We start from the raw sequence: 17689 nt of genomic DNA, 5'->3' as shown, positions 1-17689 counted from the left end.
CGGATCCCCACCCCTATTTCGTGGATTATGAACCCGCAACTGCCCCGCGGGCGTTTGTGATTATCAAATGCAACCGGCTGGCCGCCGCAGTTGAAAGCGGCCTCGGTTTTCGCGCTCCGGATTCGCGTGTCAAATGCGGACGCTAAACATGTTGCGTCGCTTTAGAACGGATGGATAAATGAAGGTTGCCAACGCCGCTGCTTGTTGTTGTCGTCTTTGCAAATTGCAACATTCGGATTATAGAACTTAGCGCCCCTCGCCCGCACCCCGCTTGGGTTCGCGACCGTTGCGGGCGGCCTTCGCGTAGGCTTCGGCTACGTAATCTAGGCGACCCGGTGTGGATTTCGTACTGTGTTGAAGTCTGCATCGACATTTAATCGATTGATTAAAACATTTAAAAGTACCGTTCTACTCATAAACGTCCAGTTGGGTTGTCATAATGCGTTTTCATTCTGGGTTAATAACGTTACGTTTGAAATTCGTTGAATGTTGATAATGATCGCGCGAAGGAGTGGCTGTACTTGCCCTGTAACGGGAATGTGGAATGGTCACCTTTGGCTCAGGGCTGTACAAATGTGAGTACCTTACATTCTCTTTGGGATGTGAAAAAAAATCGCATTTCAATTACTATTATGGTCCTAAGACGTTGCATTGCTGTGTGTGTCATTTAAGGACGGAACAATACAAACGACGGCTTTTTGGTCTATCGATCTCGTTCGATTGTTAGTAGCAGATCGATGCGAGTATTGGCGAGTCCCTGTACATCTGCTTCCACGACATGTGTGGGCAGCCTTTTCAAGACTCCCACCGCTCTATGCTTAAAATAATCGATATCTTCTCGTATGTTATGCTTTTTACAAATCTGCTACATGTCCCCTTTGGAAAAGAGGCTTATAACTGTCCTGCACTTAGTTAAATAGAAAACTATGTTTTGATCGCATGATTGTTAACGCATTCTAGTTTATGAATAATACCTTTTAAGAAGTTTCTACAAAGTGAATATGTTTCCCTATCATGATGCCCTTATGTGTTGATATTTTCGAGGCTTGCATCGATCTACATTTGATGTAGACTCCCACAACCTCCTAGGCTACAAGGTGGCCAGGAGATGGTGGTACAGAAAGGAGGTTTTTGACCTGCCTGTGTGAGTTGACTGTGTAGTGTACGCATGGCTTTTCTTTGTTGTAGTATTAAACAATTTTTTATGTTCAAACCACTTGTTAAATATGTGGTGTCTGCATTGGTAAACAAAATGTTGGTACCACTACTCTAAGCCATATTATTTCTGAATTAATGGTTTGCACATTTTCAAATTTCGTTTTCTGCATTGTTTTGTTAATGCAATGGCATCAGCTGTTTTGTAGTTATTCTTTAAACCCAAATTTCTCTTTCAAAAATAAATCCATTGATCTGATTGGATTCTTACCTAGTGATGAAGGCAATTGTATAAAATATCTGTCTTTGGCTTGAACCCTACACTTTGTTAATGCGCCGCAGAAATGATTGGGCTCAGTGGCGAGCTGGCTGATGGCAGTGCTCTCTACCCTGGCACCTGAGCAGTAACTGGAAGTAGCTCAAGTATGTGTGAATACAGTTGTGGGCTTTTGCACATAGACAATGAATCCAAACCGTCTTATTCTAAACATACACTCGACAACATTAGTGCCACACTTATTAGCCATTTTAGAACATAACAACTTACATCAGTAATTCATAATAAAGGTTTTTGGGTTAGATAACGTAAATATGAATGTGTCGTTAACCCACCATCACCCGACAGCCAATTAGAAAGGTTTATCATAAAACGTGCCAATTAGTTACGACTTTAGTGCACCGCTGTGTTGGAGAGTATACCCACGACATGTACAATTTGAATCCGACGTTTCACTGGTAATTACCACCAGCTTCATCAGGCGATTTGCCAGAATTGTTAAGAAGTCATCCTTTTTCCGGTCTTGAATAAACTAAGATGATGCCATCACTGTGTGTCTATCATGTGCGAAGATCAGAGGGGGTTAATGTAATAATATAAATTCTAATGGAGTACTGTATGTTAATCTGAAAATATGCAGTCACTCAATAACAATAATCTACATGTGTTTGAATGTAAATATTCATTTATCACTGGAGCGCACAACTTTTTTTTCTATGGACATTGACATAATTATTCTAAACTTTCTCACCCAGAACCAGACAAGGTTGGTGTTCTCTATCTGGCAGGACACCTGTCACCCAGCACTATGGAGGTTGTATTGGTGAACCATGCCGAGATGGAACCTATTGAGAGGGTCAACGGGGATCTATTCGCTGATCGTCTTCTGCAAAGCGAGCTGCTGGTTTCTCAGCTCAGGGCTGCAGTGCAGGAGAGGGATTCTCTTCTGCAGCAGAAAGAGACACAGTTGCAGGTACGCCTGCCTCTCGATTATGGTAGACTCCCAGTCCTGACCCGTTAAACAGGGTTTTACAAACGACAGTGCTTGTGACCCACCAAGGTCCACCTTGCAAACCAATTTTTGTGAGAATGCATTTGTGAAATGCACATTCCACTTGACATAGAGAAAGCTGATTTAAATTTAGATAAATACCTTGTACTTATATGTGTATGTATGTGTCCCATGTTGTGTAGCTAAAACGAATTCAAATTAGGATCGTGAATATGAATTTGGTAGTGTCAATAGCTTGTAAAAAAATATTGGTTTGCCGGATTTATTTCAGTTTGCAAAAACTGGCTACTTTTGTTGGAGCGACCCAATTTGTATATCTGGGACAGCTATTGAATGAAAGTGTACTGGAATCAAGATGATGACATATAGAAGTAGATGAGAGCAGGTGTGAACGGTTTTGGAAATTCTAACTTCATAAACAAAAACGGCAATCCATTGTTTCTCAAGAAGAAACTTTTAATATGTACTATCCGTTATGACATTTTGATCAGAAACAAACACGTTAACTTTACGTAAAGAAATGGAACTAAGCTAATAAGTGCATGAAGAAGCATGGAGAGATGGTATCCTTGTGATTACACTGAGAGAAATAAAAATGGGTTAGAGAAATATGCAGGTTTAAAGACATAATGACTTGAATAAAGTGGGCTTGGGCACGGGACATGTGACTAGAAGAGGGGATGATGGCCAGTGGTGGAGAATTATGATGGAGTGACGAAGGAATGGATCGCATTCTAAGATGATGTCCATAGAAATAAATAATATAATCCCATGTGCAGGTTCAAGATGGATTGTACCATCACAGGACCATGATATATATGTGACCGCTTGGGGAGGCTTTCAATCAGCTATGGATTGATTATGGGTTATAATAAGGATAGAAACATAATATTAAAAATACTCAGTGTCTTTGTCTTTTATTTCTGAGTCTACCACACGGTGACTGGCCACTGATCAATCGCATACAAACGCACCATTTGGTTTGAACGATCTCGCTTTCCAATCTCTGCATTTGTTACTAACATTGCACTGTATTCAAGTCTAAAATCAATTATCCATTTATCAATAATGATGTAACAACCTTAATTAACATTAAGATGGGGGATCTTAATTTGGTACATGCTGCACTTGCCATTTAGAGATCTTAATTTGAGCTGGTACTTTGTACATTCACCATATGAGATATTCATAAGCTTAAGTGTTAAATTAATATGAGATATGTTTACCAATCCTGAGGCATATGCAGCATATCCCGGTGTAATTTTAATGTGATTAGAGAAGAGTCATAATGTGGAAAGGACCGTGTTGAATCACGAGAGCTGGAGTATGGGAAGCCTCAGGTTAAAGAAGACACTACTCTATCTTAAAACCAAGTTCCTCTTATCTTGTAGAGGTGTACCAAGGTTATGTGTCCCTAGCTGTCCAACACTGGCGTGACATCTTTCTATGAAGAAAAAAAATAGAGTCAAAGTATGTTGCTTCTTCATTATAGCACTCTAGTGAAAATAGCCTTGAGATGCAGTGAGGCTTTGCTGATTTAACAACATTCCAGTGAGAATTTAGTCACACAACTAGATTGCTCTAACAGAGTAACTATGATTCTAAATTGTTTCTTATTAACGAAGCCTCAAACTTGTGTTGGTCTGGGACACACAGCCTAGGTATGTGTTTACAAGATAAGAGCTGTTTGTTTTTTGAGCTGGTCTTTAAACTGATGTCTCCATTTCCTCATGACATGTGTTCGCTTTCCAGCAGGAGGAGGCAAAGACCCACGAAGCTAAGATGTCCAAGGTGAAGCTGCAGGCAAGAGCCAAGCTGTCTGCCCGCATGGAGAACTCGAGACGCTTGAAAAGCAGCGATTCCTCAGATGAGGTAACTGTTATTGTCAGCTACTTTCTTGTTCACTTTTAACTTTTGGTGTCCGCCGATCCATCGGTTTTTCTCTTCACCAGCTACGCTGACCGGACCATTGTTTACCCTGCCCTGTTGTTGTGTGCTATGCTGTGCCAGGCTGAGTGCCGGCTGAGCGATCAGGGGAGCGTGAAACGGGGGAAGTTGCTAGTGCTGCGACATCGTGTTGCTGAGCTCGAGGCAGCGTTGACCAAGGAGCAACAGAAACAACAACAGCAGCAGGTGCACCCTTGCTACTATGCTTCCCCATTTTCTGCTTCATTGCTGCCTTATTGCTCTGCTTATTGCTCTGCTTCCTTGCTGCCTGTTTCATGATGATTGTCGCGCAATACATCTTGACAATGTTATAGAAGCCCTGAGCAATGGTGGAGTGGTGTGACTTCTTGTGACGTAACGCAATAGTGTAATTAGCACAAGGATAGACTGCTTTAAAGATGCAATCCAAAACTGAAGAGCTTTTATTTTATAGAGATCTATCTGGGCTGTATTTCCTGAGCTATCTCGACGACAATTAGAATATTTTGTGAGAGAGAAGAGAGACTTAAAAGTTATGGTGATATATTATAGTGACATGACTACAACATCACTCGCATACATTTGAATACATCATCAATAATGAGGATTTTTTTTTTGAGGCAAGGATTAATGGACCATACAAATGAGCTAAACACTCAAGCTTGTCGTTCTGAGGTGGCCAGGAGATGGTAGTACAGCAAGTGGGGTAATCAGTTTCTTTGTGCCGACCATTAAGTGAAAATAATCACTGCTGCTTCGTGTCCGGGTGACTGTCAGGATGAGCAGAGCAGCAAGGCGAGTGGTGCAGTGCAGGAGCTGCAGCACCAGGTGCAAGCCCTGCAGGAGGCCCTCTGTGAAAAGGATGAGCTCATCCAGGGCCGCATGTGCGTCATTGAGGTGAGTGAGATGCTCACAGGACACAGGCACAAGCTCAGCAACATAAACAACGGCAAAGGTGGCTTTGGTGGCTCGGAGGTCACAACCCTGAGCATTTTTTACAAACTACACCAGGTACAGATTTAAGATGGAATCAACCTAAGAGATGCCCAAGATGAGTTTACCTATTACTCGCCACTGATTCTAGCTAGTTCTGGGATCAAACTCGGGTCATATGCATATACACATGAAGACAAAACTTCCCCTTCTAGCCTTCAACAGACTGTTGGAGCAAGTGCTGTTAGCAAGCACCCATGTAGGCCAGCACAGCAACAAGGGATGAGGCGTTCAGCACCATGATCAGCCACCTTTGTCTCCCTAGTGGTGATATTTACACACTGCACCAGGTACTCATTTGAGACTGAGTCGACCTTGGGGAGGCCCATAACTGGTTCAGATAATCGTCACTGGTTTTAGCCGTGAGCGGAAATCAAATTAGGGTTGTCGGGTTAGTAGAGCAGCGCGCTAACCATTGCACTACCGGTCCCCACTACATACACACACAATGCACACACATACACACGTGTACTCAAATGCACACACATCTACATGCATACACACTGGAGCACATGTAGACACATTCTCATCCTTTCACAACACATCATACACAGGCGGACACACACACTCACATTAGCTCCTGCGTGTTCAGCTCTTGCAGGATCAGCTGGGTGAGATGTCTGCTGCCGTGGGGAGCGAGGGGGACCCACTCGGCCTCCGACAGAGCAACAATCAGCTCCGGCAGAAGGTGAGGAACTCTCAGGGCCCACTGAGACTGGATTGTGCTAGGTCCCACCGTGAGGGGACATTTTTCAGTTTTCGAGGTATGGGAAATTCGGGTTACGGATCGTTCTTGGGAACCTAACCCTTCGTTATCCGGGGACTGTCTGTAGTTTTGTGATGTCTGCTTCTGGGGTCATGCTCTGACACAAGGTGATGCACTGCTCACTGTGAAAGTGAAGCATGGGAATGCCTTCATCTCGTGTCAGCACAGCACTAAGCGCTCTGCTTTCTGTGCAGCAAGTGCTGTGCAATGGTCATAATTGCATCTAGGTCTATACATCACCTTGGGCATGTGTTATTACCCTTTTGCTTGTTTCCAGCCCATATCCACTTTTCTGCCTGATGAGTTTCTTGTCATTTACACAACGTTAAAGTGCTGCCCTGTGCACGCTGTGCAGAGCGTGCTCTGCCAAGTGATGCCATTGTACCGAGCTGCCTGTCTTGGCTTCCCCTCCCACCACCACGACCACCACCACAATGTGATATGTGCAGGTGCTGGCATTGGAGACTGCGCTGCAGCACCGAGAGGAGAGGCACCGGCAGGAGGTGTTCACCCTAACGGCACGGAACGACGCTGCCGAAGACTTCCAGCAGGCATGTCGCTGGACCAAACTAATGATGGCAGCAGTGGTGGTAGTGAAGTTAATGATGTGGTGTTAGTGATCATATTAATTATGGTGATGCTAATTATGTTCATCATGGTGTTGGTAATCATGGTAATGATAGTGATGATGTTGGTAAGGATGGTGGTGTTGGTAATGATGGTGGTGTTGGCAATGATTGTGTTGGTAATGATTGTGTTGGTAATGATGTTAATGATGATGGTGATTGTGTCGGTGCGCAGCTGCTCAAGTCTCTGAAGCAGAACCTGCACGAGAAGGAGGAGGTGCTGGCGGCGCGCACACACGTGGTAGAGATCCTGCAGGCCGAGTTGGATCAACGAGACGCGACCATCGTGGTTAGTGCCCCAAGTTCTGTCTCTAAGCTCCCATTCCTTGCGCGAGTACCCACAGTGCCATGCATGAGCACATACTGCCACGTAATAGCACCTATAGTCCTTTACATGCCTTGGTTGAGCATCCACAGTCTTCGTCATACTGCTGTATATTGTATTAAAAGTGTATGTCCATTATTGCCCTTATCATTTGAAAAGCGAAAGTAGGACAAGGACGAGTGCAACCAACGATTTGCAAAAGTAAATATATCCCCTTAGCCAAAATGCATGTTTATTTTATTTAATCTAAAAAGCGGGCAAACATGTTTAATGGACAGAATGAACAGCTCAGTAAAATGTTTTCACTGCCATCTTTACATCACTAGTAACAGTAAGTTAACGTCAGAGAGCCCGTGATGGTGTATGTTTCAACACAGCAAACAGAGCGCAGATTGCACGCCATTCATCCATTGCGGCATAACACATGACAACTGTGGGTATGGCTGCAACACCACGATAAAGGCACCACCAAAGCTACTCCTGTACATGAGTATCCACAAATTTTTGGAAGAACTGTCAGAGTGCCGCACAGTGTGACGGTGGTGGTGATGCTCATGACTGTGTCCCTGCAGGACCTGCAGGAGAGTGGACGTCGTGCCCTTGAGCAGCAACGCCTCTCGCTGTCCCACCAGGAAGCCGAGAAGCTCATGCTCACTGCCTGCCTCCAAAACTCCATTGACCAGCAAGTTCAGCCGAATGATCCTTGCGATCGCCACCCTGCATCAGGCGAAGGTGTTGTAGACACCGAGCTGCTACAGCCGTGCCCACCATCACTCGAACAAGAGGCGTTGTTGGAGAGGATTCAGGAGTTGCAAGGTAATACTTACTCAAGTGACGGTTGAATGGTTAGATGATTAGATAGATCAGGGGTGTCCAAACTTTTTGCAAAGAGGGCCACATTTGATAAGGTGAGGATGCCCGGGGGCCAATAGTTCCTTTTGACATTGTTTTAACCACAAAAGTTACGTGGAAATACACACTGTTATAAAACAATTTTCATTGTCACAATTACCTTTATTTTTCAATTGACAATGTAACCAAATATAAGCCACTCAGGCAGATGGGAAAAACTCTAAAAACACAATTCTGCCTTTCATTCAGTCAGATAACATTGAACAAACTGTATAGAATACCTTAAATTTCCATGAGTTTTATGATGTATTTATTCTGACAGAGCTGGTGAGCCATAAACAACACATTATAAGATCGAAGCTGCGGGCCGTATGAAATCTGCCCACGGGCCGTGATTGCCCCGCGGGCCGGACTTTGGACATGCCTGAGATAAATGGTAGGGATAGTTGGATTGGTGAATGCTGAAAGTCTAAAAGGCTGCGCTTGTGTCTGGTTTGTGGACCGCAGTTGGGCTGCGGGAACGGGAGGAGGAGGCTGCCAAGTCTGAGGCGCGGTTCCTGCAGACCAAGGCATGGTCCAAAACTCGCATTCGGCAGCTGGAGGATGAGCTACGCAGCCTCAGGGTATTTGTGCATATTTATAATACTGTATATTATATTTATAATACTGTATTATATTTGGAATATATATTTATATTTATAATATATAGTATCATAAATATTTTTAATGATTTATTGTCTAGATTCCTGCCTGATTGGCACGCAAGTGCGCGTGCGCGGTATTGACGTCACCACGCACATCGGTCACTTGCATTCCGCAGCATTGATCCGGGTTCGTGCGTCGTGCGTCGTGCTGACGTCTCTCTTCACCTCCAATCCGGCCGTGTATCTGGCACAAATGTCATAGCGGAGAGATATAGAGGAGGGAGGTGAGGGGGGAGATCCAGGAGGAATAAACAGAGAGGAGAACGAGAGTGGAGAGAGTGAAAGGGCGTGAATTGGCGAGGAAAGCGAGAGAAAAATGGAAAGAGATCGAGCAAAAGCGACAAGGACTGGGAGCGAGAGTTGGGGAGAGGCCTGAGAGATTGAGACAGGAAAGAGAGAGGTGAGAATAAGGAGAGGGAGGGTGATAGGTGAGAGAGAAATAGGGAGGAAAGGAATATATAGGGAGGGAGGGGTGGGAGAGAGGACAGAGCAATAGAGAAACAGAAACATTGAGAAATCGAGATGAATTGGAATATACAATACAGAGAAGGCAAGTAAAATCTGGATGGTCACGTGCAAAGGATGGATCGTCACATGCAAAGAACGTGCAGGTTGCTAGTTTATTATATTATTACGCTTGTTCACCACGGAAAAGCTCGCTCAGTCTCAATACTCTTTTTCAGGAGGGCTTTTAAAAGTTTTTATAGTTAAGGGGATTATGATTGCTATGCAGATTTAAATTGAGTAATTTGTGGATAATGTTTCATATTCGGACCGTGAAGCCGGCAAAACAATGGCCTACTTTCAAGGAGGACGTTATGGGATGTTTAACGTCCACTGTGGAGGTTCACAGGTTCACGGACGAACTCAAATCTGGACAAACTCGCATATGGACACTTGTTCACATCTAGACACTCACACCCACACTCCCATGCAGAGTGGCTCGGCTGTGGAGCTGCCGTCTCTGAGGTCCCGGGTCTCTGAGCTGGAGGAGGAGCTGTCCCGCTACACCCACGTCCACGCCCACAATGGTATCCATGCACGCACATGCACACACGCACATGCACACACGCACATGCACACACGCACATGCACACACGCACATGCACACACGCATACGCACACACGCATACGCACACATGCATGTGCACACACGCACATGCACACACGCACATGCACACACGCATATGCACACACGCATACGCACACATATGCACACGTAGCGAGACAAAAACACAGATCCCCCCCCTACAGCCATAACACTGTTGTAGCAAGTGCTGTTAGTACCTATGAAAGCCACAAAAGACAAAGATCCCCCGTATAGCCTTAGCAGACTGTTGGGGCAAGTGCTGTTAGCGATCACCTACGAAGGCCGCACGGCACACGAGGGGGTGGGTGGCCAGCACCATGCCCGGCCGCCTTTGTCTCTCAAGTGGCGATGTTTACACACCGCACAAGGTACTAATTTGAGGCTGAGTCGACCTGAACGTCACATACACACATGTATGTGGCCTGCATATGCACACACCTGCCAGGGTGTTCGATTGTGGCCTGTGGGGCTCATGCATCCCTGAGAAGTTCTATGTGTCTTCTGGCCTCGCAGCGGCCTCAAATGTAAGTGGAGCTCTGAGCCCACGTGGGAATTGAGTAGACATACACACAGAGGCATAAAAACTTGAATGAAGACAGACATGGAGAGAGGCATGGGGACATGGAGACACACAGAGACACAGAGGAGACAGAGACCAGAAGACACTGCAAGAGACAGAGACGGCCCAGTGGGAGGGGGGGTTGGTAAGTATAGCCCCAGGGCCACACGCAGTATAGAATTAGTGAGAGACAGTGATGGAGAGGTCTATAGAAAGAGAACAGACCTGCTCTCCCTTTCCTTCACGCTACCCTATAGAGGAAAAGACTCAGAGACATAAACAGATACAACGACAAAAGACACAAATAAACAGACACAAAAAGGGACCACAAAGGGCATGTGTGTATATTTAATACAGAGACAAATACACAATGACCCAAACAGAGATATGGAGAGAGGAAGGACACACAGACGGGGAGAATGACAGAGTAAGACACAAACAGGCACGCACAGACATGGAGAGAGAAGATATGTACTTTCCCACTATTCCACCCCACCCCAGAACACAGATTATAATGTATGGCACAGCAGTGCAACATTACATATCAGTACAACATGGGTAAGCATCGTTGCACCGCAATAGATTCAGCAGAAATACACCAGAGCAGCACTGCTGAACCACCCAGCCGAACTGCCGATAATATCTGTGCTGTTCAGCACAGCAGTAGAATACAGCCAGGCAACTGTCCGCCACTTTGGCAGGCCTGTAAACCTTGACTTGCTTGTAACCATTGTGCTGTTTAGCGCGATCTCTGACAGCAATGTGCTTTTTCCACAGAGGAGCTTGCATCACGGCTGCACGTGTTTGAGCAGCTGGAGCGCGTGATGCAGTTAGACCTGGAGCAAGCGGTGCTGCACAACTCGGCGAAGGTGCGACTTTCTATCCAAGGTCAATTGGTCATCACGGCCATTGTCTTAATCACCTATTTTAACGATTTAGCCTCCAATCCTGATTCGGGGTCGTGACTTGATTCAAGAATGTCGTTTCTTGGGTCTCAGTTTTACAGTATTTATCTTTTTCTGTCTCATTTGTACTGTAATTTTTTGCATGACTGTCATGATCCTTATGAGCTCACCATGTATTGTAAGGGTCAAAAATCTAATTTTTAAAGCAATAAGATGCTGAATTCGGCAAAAAAGAAGAAATGTATTATTTTCTCAAGAAATGTTATTTTCTAAAAAATATTATCATGCCAGTTTATTTCACTCCTTTAATCAAAGAACCACCCCAAAGCAGCTTTAAAATATACTTGTTATTCATCATCTCACCACATTCGACAATCCTGCAGCATCCAACCACTAACCACTCATTACCCATGCTTATATTAGAACTTCTACGAAATAACCATATTTTAAACTATTTTATCTACCAGGTAAAGCCCACTGAGCTATGAGCTCTTTTTCAGAAACGACTTGACCACAAATGATAGCTCAACAAAGTGGCTTATCATGTGAACATTTATCGCAGCCAACTAATCAAAACGCACGTTTCTACATTTGGAGGGGAAAGCCAGAGGATCCAGATGAGGAGAAGAATATACAAAGTCCAAATATACAGGCATTGGGGTCGTGATCGAACCCATGACTCTATGCGCATACCAGGCGAGGGAGATAAGATCTCGCCACCGTGGCACGAATTTTTATGTCTGACATAACACGAGACAAGAACGGCATGACCGAAGTTCTCATGGAAGATGGTCCTGTAATCTAAATTGACAATAGTTCTATCCCTCGTGCCAACCAGACGGGTTGGCAGGACAACCATGAGATGGTAATCCGTTGATTGTAATACCCAAGATAGGTTGTACGGAGTAATGAGTGGCATATCACGACCAGGATGAACCCATCGAATCACTACACTGAAGAGTCTGGTTTTTATCATAGGTGGCTGAAACCGGAATTTGAATCCAGTATATCATTGGTACCAGCTCAGTATCTTTGACGTGTTATAATCTCCCTGAGCCAGCCTACTAATTTAAACATTTTGGTTTCCTGTGGTGGCACCAGGATGGCGAGAAGGATGTCCATCGTGTCATCTCGCAGGACTCGGTGGTCAGTGTGACCATGGAAGAGAGAGAGGGTACGCTTCCATCTGCCTGCGAGGCTTGCTAACACAATGGTATCTCTTGGCCAAGGTCAAGATTAGTCATGTGATGGTTTGATTTCCTTACATCAGCCCTATTACACAACTTATTGCACCGTCTTTTCTAATCTGGACTACCACAAGTCATGATTTGTTGGTCGTCCAAACAGGTATGGCACCTTCAACTTGTGTAAAATGAGGCTCTAGATACATTTTGAAGTGTTTTTTAATCGAATTGGCATAACATTAGTCCTGTGTGGTGGCAACATTAGTTTGTTGTTCATTATCTCGACGTTCAAAGAAACAATTACTTGTCATCACGGCCATTTTGTCATGTATTTTTTTTTAAAGGTGTGGGTGGAGGAATTAATTCTATTTGCAGTTATATAAATAATATTTAGTGATGTTAAGTGCATAAAATTTACTTTGTGAGTATTTATAATTCATGCAAATCACATGCAAATATTACCAAAACAAACCCTTCAAGCCATTGAGAATCGGTGTAGATGTGTTTATGTTTAACGATCAGCCTTGTGGGTCGTGGTGGATTATGATCGTAAGTGATTGATTAGACTACAGTCCACATCGTGATTTTTGAAGTGTAATTGAAGAGTAAATATATTAAGTTTTCTGTGATTAATAATAGTATTTTAATTAAATGTGTTAGGTGTTGATTACATATGAATATCATTTATGGTTAATAATTATGCGTAATCTTTTTTTGGTGTAGGCCGGATATTTTTCCCCTTTAACCGGCAAAGCTCTCCCTCCAGTTAATTTTGATTTGAGGGGTTTTAATTTAATTGATTCTCACGCAAGTGATGCAACACGTTTATTGTGAGAATAAGGATGGATGGTTGTGTGTCTCGTTGAAGGGCATGGCACCCTACGAGCAGATGAATGGAGTCTGCGATTGAGGGGCAACCTGGCTCCCCCCCCCCCCCCCCCCCACACTTCCTCTTGCACTTACTTTTGGCGGTTCACATTTGACAACAGTTGGGGCCTTTTAATGGTGATGATGAGCTTTGCTATTCACCCGCCACACAGGACTGATTGAAGATGACTGGCTGTTTCCGGGGTACTCTGAGCATCCATCCTTTGTTGGGGGAGCATCTGGGGCGGGCAAAGGACAAGCCCCTCGCAGCCTCCTGAGGGCAGAAGATGAGCCTGGAGGGCAGCTAGCCAATGATGGCAGACTTGTGAGTGACACCGATGACGAGGTTGGGTTCTTATTATCTTCTACATCGTCATCATGATAGTCGTCGAAGTTTTCGTCATTCTCATCAGCAGCATAATTTGCAGCAACAAGAGCGCAGTGTCAACATTGGCAATATCTTCCACTCCATCATCACAATCACTGTTATAAAGCATCACCGATCCTGCCATCGTATTCATAAGTATATCAGTAGTATCTGCCTTAATCACTATCACGCATCATTGTCTAGATTATCAGTAGCTGTAGCAGGTAAAGCATTCGTATAACTATCAGAACAAGAATCAGCGTAGCCACCATAATAAGCTTTTTCATTTTTGTTATCACCGTCATGATCAGCAGCATCAATACCAGCAGTCGCCATCATCGACATTGCCATCATGATCACCATAATCATATTGCTCAACATTTACCACAATCAGCATGCGCATTGTCAGTTTCATCATCATTAAATTAATACCATTGTTTTAATCTTTTGTTGGCCTTCCCACCCTGAACCTCTAATTAGCACGGTTGGCTACGTACGGTGCGAAAGACGTTCAAAATACATATTTTTTAAATCTTAGAATTTCCATTTTCAAACACTTCCCACATTTCTCAATTTCCATAATTCCACTGCTGTAATTCCAGGCTGCAACACGTGAAGCAAGAAGTTTGCAGTCCAAGAAAGTGTCTCCTCTGGGAGAGGGCGAGAGTTTGGCTGACCTGTGGGATGATTACAGTGTGGATCATGCAGGTAACATCTGTTTGGGACAGTGCTTCCTTCACATTAAACTTGTGATGCCTTTGAATTTTAATAGGATGTGTAAAGCCACCATCATACCATTGTACAAAATGTATACCAAACTGACTTCAATGGGCCAATGACCAAATCACATTTAATGTACCCAGTCTTGTAAAATCTCTGAAGCTCACCACGGTTAAACCTGGATATATCTTGGATAGATGACACTTATGCCAAAATATCATAGCTGCAGGGAATGTGTTCGGCGGCAGAGGGCAGGGCAGTAAAATCCATTCTATTGCGATGATACCATGTCTTTGCTAACCCACACTGACGAATGTCGTAAAGCATGGTCAAATAGCCCCCATTACCTGCACTGTGTGGGGTAGGTCTTCATGCAGGAGTGGATTGAGAAAAGGTCCTTACGTGTGTATAGTAACCAGTGGAATATTGTACAAAATGTGTACTGTTCTGCGCTGAACATGCTCCACGGTGTTGTAGAGGGCTTTTTCCGTTAACACCAGGAAACCCATTCGTTAATGGCCCACACTCGGCAGAAGTCAACAACAGTGCAAGATTTCTTGTTTAAAGAAATGCTCCGCGAAAACATTGTTCCAGGAGTTCCATAGAATGCTGCACTATATTTTACTAAATGTTTCCACGGTTTAACAGGTGTCTTAATTACTCACCTTCACACACACATGTGCACACTCGCATGTGCACACACAAACACAAATGCGCACTCACATGCCGCATATTTGGACTTGCATGGCATTGTAAGTTTTTCCCATTATACCATGCTGAGTGAATGGAATTCAACTGCATTAGCACGGGGATTCCAATACTTCAGCCATTGCACCTCATCATGGCTCTACCCTATGTTTTGCCCATCTATACTATTCACATGCATTTGTATCGAAGGAGGATGCATTGTAGATACATCCTATGCCATGTTTCCTAGGCTGTCTGACAAATGATGGTCTGGGACATCTTTATTGAACTCCTGTGATGTGACTCATATTATTCGTATCTGCTTTTATAAGACAGTACAGTGACGTATCTGCAATGGTACGAGGGAGTGCATAACTGTGAATTGACAGTCTTTCTCATAAAGCTTAAAACTCATGTCGGTCAACTGCAAAATCAAAGCCTAGATCCAAGATAAGAGCTGTTTGTTATTTTGAGTTGCATCTTCCAATAAGTTATTGCACATTGCATGCATGTGGCAATTGGTAAATATAGTAAGCTATGTCATAGTAGGGTACAATGGCTGAAGTTTGGAAATTGTTACCTTTAAGATTTATGCTATGTAAAAAAATGCCTCATTTAATGCTCAAAACCAGCAGCAGTTTTTGTCTGCTTTTTGTCAACTTTAGCTTTCGTACTCATCACTGAAATTAAAAAAGTAAGTCTTTAAAAGTCTGATTTTACGTTTCGATTCTGCATCCTTGACAAGATGCAGATACAATCTTTGATAAGCTTTGGTTCAATTACATGAGCTTAATCTCTGCACTCCGATTTTAAAAAATACATTTTTGGGGAGATTCTGCATTCATGCCAAGTTAGCGGCTTTTTAGCTCCTCTAGAAGATTATTAGTATTTCTGTCGCTCGGTCACGACTGTGTATGTGGCCAAGCATAGACGATCGCTACAACCATGCTCATTGTATCACCTCCTGCCTACCCTGCATTGTCCAACTTTTCCTTGCCCTGTCCCAGCCTTGCCCTGCTTTGCTCTTCCTGTGCCTTGTGTCTTGTCTTGCCTGTGCCTTGCCCTCATGTTGAAGTTTGTTTTGCATACATTTCCAGTGTCCATTCCCTCCCAGGGGCATGTGCCCAGTCCTGAATACCCCTTGATGTGTGACACCTCCGCTGTTCGAGGTATGTGTGGCTTCATTTACTTGTGATATTTTAGAAGTGCTTTCATTTATATCCCATCAGTTGGTTTTATTATTACATACGTTTACCATTGTGGTGTCAGATCATTGGTTGAAACCTGAAAAAAAAATCTGAATCAAAACCAAGATCCGCACCAGCCACGGGAAAAAATAAAATACATAATAGTTTGCAAGGCCAAAACACACCACATATCAGTGGACACAGTGAGTGGACTGTTGACCAATGTGTTGTCCTTGCAAGGTATGGATTGGCCATTAAAGAAAAAAAAAGGTTTAGGCTACACAGCATTGTGTGTATTATCTCATGATGCCGTGTGGCTTAATGACTTTGACAGGTAGTATATTTTATTGTTGGGTGAAATCACCATATTATTAGCTTCATGAAATGTTTGCTATTGAGATTAAAGTCTTTGGCCTTTGCTGATCTTGTGTATATAGCATTTGATGCCTCATATCTGAGTCACTTTCTATAGGCCAAGATCTTTATCACAAGACTGACATATAATCCTGAAATTCTTAAAAGCCAAAAACAACGTTGTTCAGGAAGGGAGTTACTGAACGGATTTCGTTGAGTGAAAAAAACATCTCTCTCCTCAAACTTCACATTGATGGAATAAGACACAATTTGAAAATTCAAAGTGATGCAAGACAAAAACCACAAGTTGCCATAAATCAGATTAACTTGGAATTGTGTGGTTCTCTTTAAAATGCCTTTATGCCGATTTGAACAAATCCGTGATTAATGCTTGTGTTTGCTGCCTCCCCTGTCTTTGCTTAAAAACAATGCCCGGTATGACCTGCTTAATAACCCACCAGAACCCGCAATCACGCGTACTTCACAGTGGATGTAATTGGTGCTGGCTCACAGCATGTTGCAACATTAATGCCGAGTGGCACCACTCCCCAGGTCTTCGCTCCGTGGTAGGAGACCTTGAGCTGGAGAGAAACCAACTACAGCAGCAGATCCAGGAGCTGGAGGAGCAGCTTGAGGAGATGGACACACGGCAAAGCCTACAAGTCCGTACCAACGGACTGCAGGTGCTCGACTCCGCCTCCGCCCCTCCATTCGACCACACGCCCCGTTCATCCACCAGTGTCTGCGCAAAGAACAGCCATCAATAAACATGTGTAGGGCTGTTACGGGAGGGCTGTAAGTGCATACGATCCAATGGGTAACAAACACAGTGGGCGGAGTTACGGGAGTACACGGGGGGGGTGCCCGCAGCGACGTCCGCATCAGGCAGCCTGGGGGGTTGTGATCCTGTTGGGGGGTATAAAGGGGGAGGACAAAGAGAGCTCGGGGCTCAGTCTGGGAACGAAGGAGGAAGAGTGAAGATCCTCTAGCTAGAGCCCTGGACTCCCCTCGACGCCGCCCTTGTCAGGGCTGCAGGGGAGCGAGCCAGAGGCGTGGTTCCGTGAACCAGGGTTAGACCCTGGGACTCCGGAGACCGTAGCCCGACTCACCAGTGTCGGGCCAGTTAGCCTCCC

The 17689-nt window shown here is 44.2% G+C and overlaps 1 protein-coding gene across 12 annotated transcripts in view; it reads left to right on the top strand.

The window, feature by feature from the left end:
• The first annotated feature begins 60 nt into the window (after positions 1–60).
• The window catches only part of LOC144718908 (uncharacterized), a 35214-nt gene continuing 17585 nt past the window's right edge, over positions 61–17689 (top strand). For 3 of the 12 annotated variants that reach the window (XR_013585493.1, XM_078594502.1, XM_078594513.1), the window contains exons 1-18: positions 63–575; positions 1498–1578; positions 2188–2405; positions 4197–4316; positions 4455–4577; positions 5148–5267; positions 5956–6051; positions 6579–6680; positions 6931–7044; positions 7653–7896; positions 8440–8555; positions 9574–9667; positions 11063–11154; positions 12292–12364; positions 13415–13566; positions 14211–14316; positions 16113–16184; positions 17109–17239. Coding sequence is in view for 11 of the 12 variants with exons in the window: in XM_078594502.1 (XP_078450628.1) it covers positions 2241–2405; positions 4197–4316; positions 4455–4577; positions 5148–5267; positions 5956–6051; positions 6579–6680; positions 6931–7044; positions 7653–7896; positions 8440–8555; positions 9574–9667; positions 11063–11154; positions 12292–12364; positions 13415–13566; positions 14211–14316; positions 16113–16184; positions 17109–17239 (1920 nt within the window). In the remaining variant the exon portion in view is untranslated. Of the gene's footprint in view, positions 576–1497; positions 1579–2187; positions 2406–4196; positions 4317–4454; positions 4578–5147; positions 5268–5955; positions 6052–6578; positions 6681–6930; positions 7045–7652; positions 7897–8439; positions 8556–9573; positions 9668–11062; positions 11155–12291; positions 12365–13414; positions 13567–14210; positions 14317–16112; positions 16185–17108; positions 17240–17689 lie in introns of all 12 variants that reach the window. The other 9 variants (XM_078594506.1, XM_078594503.1, XM_078594509.1 and 6 more) reach the window with 9 other exon arrangements.

Source organism: Lampetra planeri, chromosome 5 (genome assembly GCF_965212315.1).
Source record: "Lampetra planeri chromosome 5, kcLamPlan1.2.h2, whole genome shotgun sequence".
Taxonomy (NCBI): Eukaryota; Metazoa; Chordata; class Hyperoartia; order Petromyzontiformes; family Petromyzontidae; genus Lampetra; species Lampetra planeri.
Note: the sequence above shows the minus strand (reverse complement) of the source record. Positions and strands in the feature narration are given on the sequence as shown.